Source organism: Camelus dromedarius, chromosome 10 (assembly GCF_036321535.1).
Source record: "Camelus dromedarius isolate mCamDro1 chromosome 10, mCamDro1.pat, whole genome shotgun sequence".
NCBI lineage: Eukaryota > Metazoa > Chordata > Mammalia > Artiodactyla > Camelidae > Camelus > Camelus dromedarius.
Window position 1 is genome coordinate 40125997 of NC_087445.1, and position 13866 is coordinate 40139862.

The 13866-nt window shown below is 35.7% G+C and overlaps 1 protein-coding gene across 3 annotated transcripts in view; it reads right to left on the reverse strand.

The window, feature by feature from the left end:
• Positions 1-244: 244 nt before the first annotated feature.
• CARNMT1 (carnosine N-methyltransferase 1) overlaps positions 245-13866 on the reverse strand; it is a 37531-nt gene continuing 23909 nt past the window's right edge. For all 3 annotated transcript variants that reach the window (XM_010999989.3, XM_031449898.2, XM_031449896.2), the window contains exons 5-8: positions 13182-13360; positions 11015-11128; positions 3574-3677; positions 245-2891 (exon numbers count right to left, since the gene is read on the reverse strand). In XM_010999989.3, the coding sequence (XP_010998291.2) occupies positions 2790-2891; positions 3574-3677; positions 11015-11128; positions 13182-13360 (499 nt within the window). In that variant the 3' untranslated portion in view covers positions 245-2789. The remainder of the gene's footprint in view (positions 2892-3573; positions 3678-11014; positions 11129-13181; positions 13361-13866) is intronic.

The window sequence follows — 13866 nt, forward strand, 5'->3', positions numbered from 1 at the left end:
AATTGACACATTGTAACTGACTGTACTTCAATAAAAATAAATTTTAAAAATAAATAAATTAATTACTTTCAAAAAAGATTAGTTTAAAGCCTAGCATATTCAAAGACCAAGTACTCATATTACTGACTTTGTAGAAGCATATAATAGGCCACTCCAAGAGTTCAAGACTATAACGTGCTCAATTAATTAAAATTTCCATGTCTATGGTTATCACTAATTTTAGATGGAAACAACCAAGCAAATATTGTTTCATAGCAATTGGCAGACTTTAATATTCAAGAAAAATTAAGTCCATCATACACATTAAAAATATAGGAAATTTCATGCAGACATGAAGCTTCCACTTCAGCCTTTGCGGCAACTTTTAGAATGAGAATTACATATAAATACAGTACATTTTACAGTTCCCAAACTTCATAATTTTATACTGTGATTTATACAGCTTCTCTTTATATTTTACATATCCCATCTTACTTGATTAAAACATTCCCTAGCCTACACTGCTTCAGATTATGGAAATTAAAAAAAAAAAAGCAAGCACAATGACCTAACTCCCTCTACTTTATGAAAATGAATGAAAACATTTGTGTATAGAGTTATTTAAGAAAAAAAAAATTAAACTTTAAGGCTTGCACACTTTAGTAGCTAGGACTACACGTTAAGAAATACAAAATTAAATCCTCCAGTGACACCTCTATTATTGATTGATACCACAATTTTCAAGTTTAGAATATATTAACTACAAAAGTTATAAGAGAAAAAAAGTGGTGCAAATTTGTGTAGTATATTTAAAAAACAGTATTCATGATATGAGGGAGAAATTAGAAACAAATAAATGATTTCAGAAAACTAAAATATAAGCCATAATTTAGAAACATAAGTAGCATTAAAGAATAAAACTTGATAGCAAAAGTTTTAAGTAATAAAGCCAACCTATTGGTGTCAAGGTGTTTTTTCCTCAATGAGAAAACCAAGATCATCTGTTTTGATACAAGTTGTAAAAAAGTGAATACTTATTAGTGAATAAAAAGCATTTCTAAATTACAAACAGCATGCATTCCTTTCCTTTCAATGGATTTTTTAAATACTTATGCTCCTTTTAAGATTTTCTTCCTTAAAAAAAATAAATAAACTTGGGGTCTTTTTTACCCTTGCATTAATTTCAAGTTCATTCATGTGGTAGGTAATGAGAATTCCCACTAAATGAACATCTGCTAAGTACTGAGGGACCCAAAAAAGAGAAGTAGTTTTTCAGAAACACTCAGCAGGTTACAGGTGTCCATAATTTGACAAATCAAATTAAATTCATGGAATCCTTTACTGCATCATGGATATAAAGGCCACAGGAGCTGCCGTAGTGTATGCAGAAAAAGTCCTACTCGTAAGATGCCAGATCGTGTAGTGACTGATAATAAAGGTCTAAAGATCATAAGTAAGATTTCCTATGAAAACATGACAGTTATACTATAGCACATTATTGAAATTAAGCCTATCTAATCCAAACTGCCACAGAGGTCACTTAATGTCATCACAATCATCCGTGAAAATATTCAATAGTACTTTCTTTTCTCCAAGAAAAGGTTAAAATGTTAAATTAGTCATCTCCACTTTTCAAGCTACTGGAAAACAGGATAATAAACATAAAACAATACAAAGGAAAACTCCCTCCAATAAAGACCTGCTAGAGGTAGAAATGCAAAGCAGCATACACGGTTTCAGCTACAGATATCAGGGGAACAAAACTGGTGTTAAAGTGAAATTATGTTGATGGCTGCTGCTTACAATATTGAAGACAGAGACAATGGGCAGTATTTTATCCCTAAACTTCATAATCAAAATCTCCCCACATAAATACCATCATGACAGTTTTTACGAGTATGTAATAGTTTTAACGGGAAAAAAAAAGTGCTTGCTTTTGTAATCCAGGTTAAAAAAGACATTATTGTAAACATATCACTGACAAACTCTGTATTTGTTTATAGTTTAAAATCATACATTTCAAATGGGCAGATTTTGCTCTTACTTCCCCAGTCTCCTAGCAGTATCTTTAATAAAGGCTTTTGTGCCTCACTTAGAATGTTGAGATCTCTCACATTTCAGAGTGATCCATGATGATTATGCTCTCAAAGAGGGTTCAGTTTAGTGTGGCCAGACTTAACTAATTTCTCAGCTATTTAAAATGCATTTTACTGGCCTGTGATCCTATAAATTTAGCATCTCATAGAAATGAAACGTTTGATGCTAACTATAAGTTCAGCTGAGTTGGGAAAAAAAAATACCTTGAATGATAAAATAGACATACATTTTATGTATAGACTGCGTAGGTCCAAAGTAAACAGAAGTCCCAATTCCAAATGCTGAAAGTGACAGAGGATCCTTAGACTCTTCTAAAAATAACATGTACAATGCATACAAAACAACAACAAAGGGGATTACTAGGGACTTCAATACTATTAGTCATCCATATGGCAGACTTGCTAAGGACAGCTTCATGAATACACTGGAGATAGTTTTTTCTACTGAAACAATTCTGGGCTTCAAGGAAAAAGTATACTTGAAGACATTTCCTCCATTTTAACTTGTGTAGTACAAATATGCATGGCATAATATATTTCTGAAAAAGAGATAGACATATTAAGAAAATAGACACTATTTCTAAATTTTGTTAGGAATAAGAAGGCACCACTGATTTGAGGTTGTGTCCTGTCATTGGGATAGTTGATTCTGAGTTGTTTGTTTCAGCATTTGCTCTTATCAAACTTTCTTCCTGGTGATATCACTTGAGACCGTTATTGTGGTTTACGGACCACAAACAGGACACATTCATAGTAGTATTTCATCATGGAGAGATCATTCACAGTGTATGTTGACAAGACAGACTCTTTCTCCACCTGAAAGGTAAACAATAATCATAATGGTGATGATGACGACCATGGCATATTTTAAACATATTCTGTATATTAATTAATTTATTACATGTAAGCATCCCCTTAAGATTGGCACTGAACAATAGGTCTCTCAAGGTCACACCACTAATAATCTGTGGAACTGGGATTCACACTCAGGCAGTCTAACTCTAGAGCTTGAACTCTCAACTATTATAATATATTGCTTCTCTTGAAGAACAGACTTGTTTATTTTTTAAATGAATGGAATGCCTCTAAAGAAACATACAACTAAGAAACAGTAGTCAAAACCATCATGAAACCTTATAATCACATGATTAGGAAAGACTGAACAGTACAAAAGTACATATGGTGAATAATATCCCTCTTACACCTGCCCTCCCACCCTGTCTGCTTGGTATCTATCAGTCAGTCTACAAGGGCCAATGTTATGATAATGGTCAGCTACCATTTACTGAAAAGTGATTACACCAGAGATCATAATTTTCCATTTATATACACATTATCTCAAATCCTTATAATCTGAAAAGCTAAGTAGTAGTATTTTCACTTTTTGGATGAGAAAACAGAGAGGTTAAGAGGTAAAGCCAGTAACTATCATAATATCGCCATTCCTGTTTAAGTGCTCTGTAAGTTAAACTTTGACAGTACTTCATTCCATCCTTACCTCTACCTGGAATCCATACTGCAGAACAACATTTTTTATATCCTCATAGCTCAATTCTATGGAAAGTTCATTTGCCAAATTTTCAAAGTGGTACAGCAGAGGACCTATGATTTAAAGATATGGTGAATGAATTACTTATATATAAACATGCATTAGTAGCTGTTTAGACTGAACTCCACGTTGAATAGTAAGTTGGCTAGTGGATGAAACATAAAAGGAGAAGTAAAAAATCTTTACATTTGCCAAGAACATGTATCCAGACCCCTGAAACGCTGGCCCAGTAATTGACATTTGAGTGCTGAGCCGACATTCATGCGGAGTGAGTCCCTCTGGTATTCCAGCCTCGCCCTGTGATTCTCTACATCACGGGCCTTACACTTACTTATAACTCAAGTTCCTGAAGGAGGAGCTGAATCAGAGACTGCTAAGTCCCCAGATTCCAAGAGTACACTGTAATTATAATGCCGTAACTAAATGGAAAACTGCAGCTACAAAGTGAGTATCATGTGAAAACAGAGAAGGGTCCTCAAGTTGGGTAGCCTGGGTAGGAGAAAGTGTGGGGGTCACAGGGTAGAAGAGATAATAGGCAGGGCTTCCTGGAAGAAGGAGGTGATACTACAGCTAGCTTTTTAAGTGCATAGTTCATATTCCAGCTGTAACACCAACTAAATGTGTTGACTATGAACAAGTCACTAACTCTGCCCCATGCGTAACATGACTTTAATGTGAGAGAACATATCTGGCATATAAAAGGCACTAAGTAAATCACAGCTATTACAACTTTTAAAAATGACATCCTCCTTTACTAGCCTCTCACTCCAGATGTCCAAGGAACTATCATCTAGCTCAAGCCAGATTTTCCAATCTTTTGATCTCACATTTTGCCCAATCCATCAGCTTCATCTGGGCAACGCTATCACTCCGCAGTTATACAAAGAGACTAATGTAGACAATCTTCTCTTTACCTTTAACTGGCTTAATTATACATCCTGAGACCAACTCATCTCCCTCACCCCCCTCCCCACTCCTCACACAACGTGCTAATCACAAGAGAGAAAAGTAAAAACAGGACAAAGTTTCTGCTTCCAAACTGCTCATCACTCTGTAGAACATACTATTTAGGGTTAAAAAGTTTCTCTTCTCTCTTTTTTACTGTATACAAATCATTAAAAAGTAAAAATAAATTTAACTTATTTATTAGTGCTCTTTTCAAAAGATAACAATGATTCCCCACCAACTACTTTACTTTATCAAGCTTAAATTCCTGTTTGTTTTATTAGTACTAGTAAAAATGAAAGTAGCTACGATTTACTGAACACCTACTATACCCAAGACCATCCGAAAGCTTTTGAAGCCTTTGTTCTTTTTAAAGAATGCAGAGCCTCACAGCAGTCTTTCCAGCTCTAAAGTGTATGCTGTTCCTGCTCCATTAAGCGCCTCCAACAATATTGTTTCATTATACCTACATAAACAGATTCCAGTGATTCTTACACCCTCAGGCCGTATTTTACCTCTACTCATGTTGTATTCCATTATAAGCTACATGAATAAAGGAATATATCCTAAGTTTCTTTTGAATCTACCACAATGTACACCATAGCACTGAATATACTAATTAGGCAACTGTAATTTTACCACCTAAAGACAACCATTACAGTTGCACTGTATTTTTTAGTCTCTGATTACAAATGGTACTTCAACAAATATTTCTATGAATATTTCAGATTCTTGCTCACAGAGACATTCCTTGAAGTGAAATTTCCAGGTCAAAGAGGATAAACATTTTTGCTGACTACCAAACTATCAAAATGCTTTTCCAAAAGAGATATAACAGTTTTCACCCACAAATGCAATGATAAATACTTGTTTTAACACCTTACTCAGCAAGTGGTGGGAATGCAATGGTACAGTCACTAGAGAAAAGAGGCTGGCAGTTTCTTGTAACATTATACATACAATCACCACGTATGACCCACCACTAGGTGCTTATCCAAGATAAATGAAAACTTGTGGCCACATAAAGATTTGGACTCAGGTGTTTACAGCAACTTTATTTATAATTGTAATAATTTGGGAACAACCCAAATATCCATCAATCACTGAATGAATAAACAGAATGTGGTATATCCATACAATGAATTATTTTTCAGCGATAAAAAGAAAAAAGCCACTGGTACATGCAACAAAACAGATGAATTTCAAAAGCATTCTGCTAAGTGAAGGAAGCCAGACACAAAAAGCAACTTACTGTATGATTTTATTTATGTGGTATTCTGTAAAGAGAAAACTACAGTAACATAAAACAGAGCATTAACTGCCAGGTATTAACGACAAGAGGTGAGAATTGTCTGCAAAGAGGCATGAGAGACCTTTTTCAGGTGATAGAAATGTTCCCTATCTTGAGAGAGGTTAATGGTTTTATATATATATACGCATGCCTGACACAGTAGAACCATTGTCCAGAAGTAATAAAATAAGGAAATGTTCCTAACGAAGTATAAGATGTGAAACTATATACACAGTATCAAGATAGATACTATATCATAGTATCAAGGAAAGACTGCAGGGAGATACATAAAGTTTTCAAGTGGCTATCTGTGAATGTTAGAATTGGACATGGGTCTGATTTTATTTTTATGTTTTTTCAAATGTTATTTTAGCTTTCTGTTATTGAGCTTGTATTTTATTTATGGTCAAGGAAAAATTATTTCTTTGTTCCTCCTACTAGTTCTAGTAACAAGTATGAAGAGACATGAGAGTTGGGAAAATAAAGGACTCCTTAAGGAGTGTGTCCATGTTTTATTCATCTATATATATCCAGTGCCAGGCATTTGCTAGGTGCCTGGTAAACATTTCATTTAAAGAATGAGCACCTAGGCAGTAAATGTGAAAAACTGCTCAGCCTTAAGGAAATGCAGGTGAAATTGTGTATGGCCTATCATTTTCCTCTTGCCAAACTGGTAAATAGTTTAATAAAAATGCTTACTGTGTTTTTTTCTTTTTAAGTGAGTTTATATAGTTGACATATGATAAATTCACCATTTTTTAAGTGTACAGTTTGAAGCATTTTGAAAGCTGGATAACTATGTACCTTTAAGGCGAGAGTAAGAAATGAGTAAACTTAATTCTATCCTTTAACCCAAAGAGACTGCAGGAAAAGCTGACCTAGTGCTTAATAAAGAAAGCAAAAAAAGAGAAAAAGAAAATCATTTCAGAGAAATATTGTAAATCATGCTTTAACCCTAGGGTAGATTTTCACAATAATTTTATGTAACATGGGTGATCCAATAAACCTTAAGCCCTGACGTTAGTTTAATATTTAATTTTAATTTAGAATTTAATATTCTATTGTTCTGCTCTGAAATGTTACAATTGTATGGCAGAAGCAAATGCAAATTATTTTGGAGAAAAAAACACCTCCACCTAGGCCTCAAGAAATCCCCAGAAGTGACTTCTCAAGGGCAATGACCAACCAATAAACAGCTAAGGTCAACAGCCCAGAAAAACAAAGAACCATAAGCAAGAACCAGCAGAAACATGAGAAAGCAGAGAGTGACCTGCAAAGACTTGAGATATTCGAACTATCAGACATGATACATTTAGTATTCTCAGAGAAATAAGACTGTCTTGAAAATACATGCCAAGAATAGGAAATTCCTAAATAACATAGCTGACTAAAAAAAAAAAAAAAAAAAAAAAAAAAAAAAAAAAAAAAAGAAAGAAAGAAAAGAGAAAAGGAAAATGAAATAAAATAGATGTTAGACATAGTTAAAGAGATTTTTGTGAGTGCGGAGAAAGGTCAGAATAAATTCTCCAGGATGCAGCAGAGACCAAAAAAAAAAAAAAAGGCAAATAGAGAGAAGTGAAAACTAGAACTAGAGTGGGAAGGTCTAAAATACATTTGATTGCATTTCCAGACAGAGAGAAAAAGAACGAGGGAGAAGTATATGAACAGTAACTGTTGTTGTTACCCCAAAACGAGTTCACCTCTTGGTAGATGTCAAGCCAAAAGACATAACCAAGCCAAAGACCAGGAGAAGGAAGGGCCGCAGCAAGTAAGGAGAACATCAGGGAACCTCCCCAAAGCCGTGTCTCCCCCAACAGCAAAACTGGGGCATTCTGAGCTAAGGGTACGTGCAAATTCATAAATGGGCTTAGGTGGCAGACACAGTCCAAGCTTTAGATGACGAAGTCACAAGGGTCAGAATGGATCAACACCATCATCCCTTAGGTTCCAGTTTATATGGTGATTGAGCACTTCAGGCTGCTCTTTACCACCGAAACAACTGGGAGTCTTGACAAATGATGTATTATCTTTGCTGTTGTTACTTGTCTCGCTTGATTCTGTATTCTTTAAGATCCCTTAAAATCATTAATTACTGAGATTTGTTCAACGGCAAGCATTGTGGCCAGGCTTAGATCACAAAATAGCTTCTCTTCTGTCAAGAAAGCCATGCTTGGTTCTCTTTCTCCAGGTACCCTCTACCTTACTTGATTACATTATTACTTATTTTGATGCTACACTGGTCTCATATTAGCAAGTGGGGAGCCCTTTTAAACTGAGATTTTTCAGAACTGATAAAAAACTTTATAGACTCAGGTAGCCCAACATACTGTACACAGGTTTAAAAAATAACTCACACATAGATATAAAAATCTACATAGTGGAAAACTACATAGTGAAAATCTTAAAACACAAAACTGATTACTCAAAGAAGCAACAGTTAAAATAGTGGAATTCTCAACAGCAAAAATACAAGCTACAAGCCACTGGAATGGTATCTTCCGTGTGTTGAAAGCTATCTGCCAACCTTGTACTCTTGTACTCTATACCTGGTGTTGCTTTGGAACTAAAAGTATCAGTATAAACTCATGATCTATAAACATAAACTCATACTCCCTACCCCTGTCTGCTAAAAAGGCCTAGAAGCAATCCCATCACAGTGGTAGAATCCAGATTTTCGCTTCCACATACCACTCCCCACTAAAAGGAGCCAGGGATCTGTGGAAAAAATGGCTAAACTTAGGGATGGGCAGAGAAAGTTAAGATAAGCCTGGAACACTTGGTTATGCCAGAAAGGAGGTGCTCGAACAATGACAGAGAAAAGAGAACACAGGAGTCAGCTTGAAGGGGATCCCATTTACCAAAACTGGGATAAATTGATTTAAATCATTTATAACCTTAAGCTTCCAAAAGTTCTAGTTAGGAGATAGAGACTATTAGATTGGATAATGAAAGAAAATTTAACTGTATGCTGCATATAAGAGATACACCTAAAACATAAAGATACAGAAAGGATTCTTAAGAGAAAAAGACATGCCATACAATTATTAAATTATTATTATTATGTACCATGGGGTTATACTGACATGCCCACTTAAAGATAAGAAACATGGCTTGCATCTGTGCAAAATGGAGAGGTAGAACTCAAACCCCAGGAAAAAGGTTTATAAGCAGGGTAGGGAAGTATTTGGACCAGAGATACAGACTGGGTACACAAAGAGCAGAAGTCAGAGGGCTGGGCAGGAGTAACACAGAATAATGAATACATGATACTTAAGGGAAAATTGACTCTGAGATAATAACTATTTTTTAATTTAACTTTTACATGCAAGAGATTTTATTAAATATCTATTTTTAAGAATTGTTTCTCGTTATTCTAATTCTCAAAATCATTTGGAAACTTCATGCTAAGAAGAGTGGATGCTCTCCTAGTTGACCTCCTGTTAACAAATATGCTCCATTAACTCTGATGCCAAAAACAGATCACAGGTCATACTCCAGCACATCTACTCTTATCAAATAGTATACTTACCAAAAGCCAATTTCATTTGTTCCAGTTATAATCATTGTTATTACATTATTTAATAAATCATTAATAAACCAATAAAATAAATGTTCAAAAAGAAAAATTATTTCTATGAAAATTAAGTCAAATACTTTAGAAGTACACAAAACCCTACCATAACTCAGTAATTGGGGTCAAAAATTTTAATCAAGGCGGGGAAGGGCATAGCTCAGTGGTAGAGTGCACGCTTAGCATGCACGAGGTCCTAGGTTCCATCCCCAGTACCTCCGTTAAAAAATAAATAAATAAAAATAAATACCTAATTACCCCCAGAAACCCCCCCACAAAAAAAAGCAAAAAAAGTGAAATTAAAAAAAAAAATTACATAAATACACAATCAGAGTAAGTTATAAACTGATCCAGCATAAGCCTGCAGAGGCAGCTGTTTAGGCATTCAAGGGGTTGGATCTGGGCTGGAAGCCTGTCTCTGCCATACATACACTCCTCAACCTTTCTGCTGGTTATGTAACCCAACACTCAGTTTCTTCAACTATGAAACAGTATTAATGCCATTTCAATATAGGGTTGTTGCGAGACTAAACAAGGTATTTTAAATGGCTAACATAATGCTTAGTCCACAGGGAGCAAATACCCAGTAGGTAATGTTATCTTTCAATCATATTGTGGGAAAAAAAGTATTTTTCTTTTGATAAAGATCCAAGGTTTGAGATATTTGCTTCACTTCATATTATGATTACATTTTACAGCTGCTTTCATCTGTCCTGTGAAGTTCTGAAGAGATGTTTTGAAAGACCTACTACTAGCTGTAGGCTTACTCCTACTGGCAAAATCTCTGGTAAAGTTAAATCATTAAAGAGAGCAAGTAACAGAACCCACCAACAAAGTTACACCAATACTGAAGACTAAGGACTCAAACAATGTTTATCCAACTTTTAGGTAATATAAAGTCTTTCTTAACATGGATTATATATCTCACTAAAAAAGACAAGTATATTTACCTTGATACTATCATTATTCTCCCTTTATTTTAAAGGAAGATAAAACTGGCAATTTCTCTTAAACTCTTGGATGAGAAGGACCATGTCACACTCATCATTTGATTTCCAGCACCTAGCAATAGGATGCAGTAAAAGTTTTTTGCATAAGTGAAATTATATTTCTACTCTTAAACCCAAGGCTGTCATAAGTTATCATACCTATTCTTTTCCCAGTACGTATAGATACTGGGGGGGGGGGCCTTCCATGGGAGAGATAAGTTCTTTCCTTCAAAAGTTTCACCACAGAAAGAAAAAAAGAACACTCTCTGCTTAACAGAACTGCTGTATCCATGGAGTAGGGGGTGGGAAAGATGAGGAATGATAATCATCCAATTAATAATGAGCACCTCTTTGAAATTATGACTGCTGTGAGACTAGCCTGGTATGAATACACAACTTCTGGGGGTCCCGCTGCTTTTGGAGGAACTGCACCACTAACTAGGATGCAATCTAAAGGAAACTGCGGAGGTTTTAAAACATGTATGACACAATTGTAACTTTTGCGAACATTTAGCACTGTGAAGTTACCAAACGTAGAACAGTTATACATACTTAGATTAACATGTAAATTCTAATAAACATTGAGGAACTTACCTAAATTTATCCAAATTCCACCTGGCTTGAGTATTTTCCATATTGTGTCAATATAATCAATTACATTGTGAGCTGTGTCTATGAAGAAACAGGTAGCAATACAGTCCCAGGTATCTATTCAAGGAAAATCAAATTGCTACACTTGTTATTATTATTTTGCCTTTCTTTTAATTAATTATATAAATATAACAGTTAGTTCTTTACAGACTATATTTCACCTAACTGCAGAGGATAGAAGCTAAACTCTTCCAATCAACTACTACTATAATCCAAGCAACCAAATAATCATTTACAAGATACTTTGTAATTCATAAAAGCTTTCATTACCAATTTGATAAAGTAATCAATTTGGAAATCATTTTTGATAACTTTTGTTTATAATCTATGTAACTTCCAGCCTTCATTTAAAATCAGTTAAGATAAAATAATAGTCATTTGAACTTTAAGTTGTGATTTAAACCAGTGTTAACTATCAATTCTGGAATACACTTGCTGCTAACTGAGAAAGAAGTGGCATCAAAATACGTAAACACGCACTAGTAGTTGGAAGAACTGGCAGTTCAGAAGGGGGGACAGGGCAGTCAGCAGCAGCAGGGGGGACCGGGCAGAGAACACTGCGGCCTGGCACAGAGACAGACTGGCCTGAAGGTGGGTGCCTGTACAAATGCTGGTGTGATGAGGCACCTGATCCAACCATGGATTACCTTCACCATCTCTCTCAAACCCTGCTCCAGAAGAAAGTCACTTTTACTTGCCAAAGCAATGTCTTCCATTATTTCACTCCCATGTTGAGACCTTGTTCCCTAACTTATCCTTAATACCTAACACTTTCCATCTCTCTCCTCCTACCTTCAGAGAACAGGTTTTCCCAATGTCAGCAATCAAGGAAAAATTAAAACTTTACTCTCTTATCACTCTCCTGCTCCAGTCTCTCCACTGACTTCCCACTTCTCTCAGAGTACAAGTCAGTCTTTGCTACAGCCTGCAAGTCGGCCTCACCAAACCCTCTCCAACCCGATCCCCCATCACTCGCCCACTGCTTACCACACTGTAGTCAAAATGACCCTCTTGCTCTTTTTGAGAAGCAGCCTCCTTCCACCCCCAACCTTCCTTTCTTTGCCATTCTGAATGGTTTGCCTCTTCATTTTTTCGAGGTGCTCTGCTCATTTTTTCTTTTTACGTTCCCCTTTTAGAAAGGCCTTCCCTGGTAGCTCTTTATATAACAGAAGCCCCTCCCTAGTCACCCATTATCGCCTTTCCCCTGCCTTATTTTTCTTCCTCACAATAGTAATGTATTATTGCGTCTCTCTCCCAACTAGAATGTGGGTTCCCTGCGTACAGGGGCTCTGTTCTGCTCACTTCTCTCTTTGCAATGCCTGGAACATACCTGCTACTTAGCAGGTGCTCACCAAATACTTGTTAAATGAGCGACCTTGCTGACCCTTCAGCCCTCTGTTTTTCTTCCTTTTATCGTCAATTCCTCTTTTCTCTTTCCTCATTACCGTCTCCCTTTCTCTAATGCTTAGCTCTAAAATTTCTTCAACATTTTGCCAGGTTGAAGTCCAAACTTCATAGCCTAATTATAAGGCCCTCCACAATCTGGAACCAAGCTGCTTCTTTAGCCATTACCTACCATTAAATCCTCAGATATCCCTATCCCTCCCAGTCAGGCTGTTCTACCATGCCCGATTACCTTACCCATTCACAGCTCTGTACCTCTGCCTGCCTAGATGCCAGTCCTCCCTGTCCTTCAAGCCACAGCCTCTCCACCAAGAGCTCGCTTCTCACACTAACCTAACCAACTTTTACTGCATTCATTACTCATTTAAACTTTGTTTATATGTCTTTTAATATTAATGGACCCAACAGATTCTAAATTTCTTAATTGTGGGATCTCATACTTCTTTATATTTCTTGTCAGTGCCTTATACGTAACCTTCAAAATATTCTGAATTGTCACTGAAGGATACCTGATATTCTGTCAAAATGAATGACCATGTATGACTGAAGCACTGTGCTGTACACCAGAAGTTGACACAACATTGTAAATTGACTATACTTCAATAAAAATATATATATCAAAAAAAATGACCATTTTGACTTACTATAAAACTGGCTCACTAAATTTAGAATAAAGGATATGACCTGTAAAATGCTTTAGACTTACTGCATTCTGAATATATTTCCTGAAAATCTCCGGCTGTCATAGAAAAGTTAGAACCAGGAGGAAGACTGTGGGGGTCAACATCAGGGAAAAAGATGGGTCGAATCTGATCGGCTGACCTTCGGTTATTGCTAAACTGATGGATCCAGGGATAAAGCTTATATTTATTAATTTCAGAGCATCTGCAAAATATGAGCATAAAATAAATGTTAACTAAATAGTCTACCAAGAAAATCTACTTTAAACACTAACATATACTCTGTTTGAAGATTTACTTATAATTAATACTTAAAAGTGTTACCACTACACTCCACCCAATTACCTGAAACTCCACATGTAGATGAGAACCAATCATGGATTAAAAGACAAAATTAAATTCAGAGATTTAAATGTTCATTCAAATTTTTAAAATTATATTGCCAAAATTCAAGCTCAAGTTAAAAAAATTTGAAAAAAAATAGTATGGGTTTTGTTTGCCACCCAACTATTTTAATTAATTTGTGCAACACTCTCCTTTTTTTTTTTTTCCTTCTCATCATCCCCTAACTTATACTGCTGTCGAGACAACTTATTATTTAAACAAGGCAGCTATTTATTTTTTCTCTAACACACCTCTTCTGGCTTTAAAAACTCATTTACCCTACTTTCTAGAAGAGGCCACAAAAGTTCTGAGAGGTCTTTCCAACTC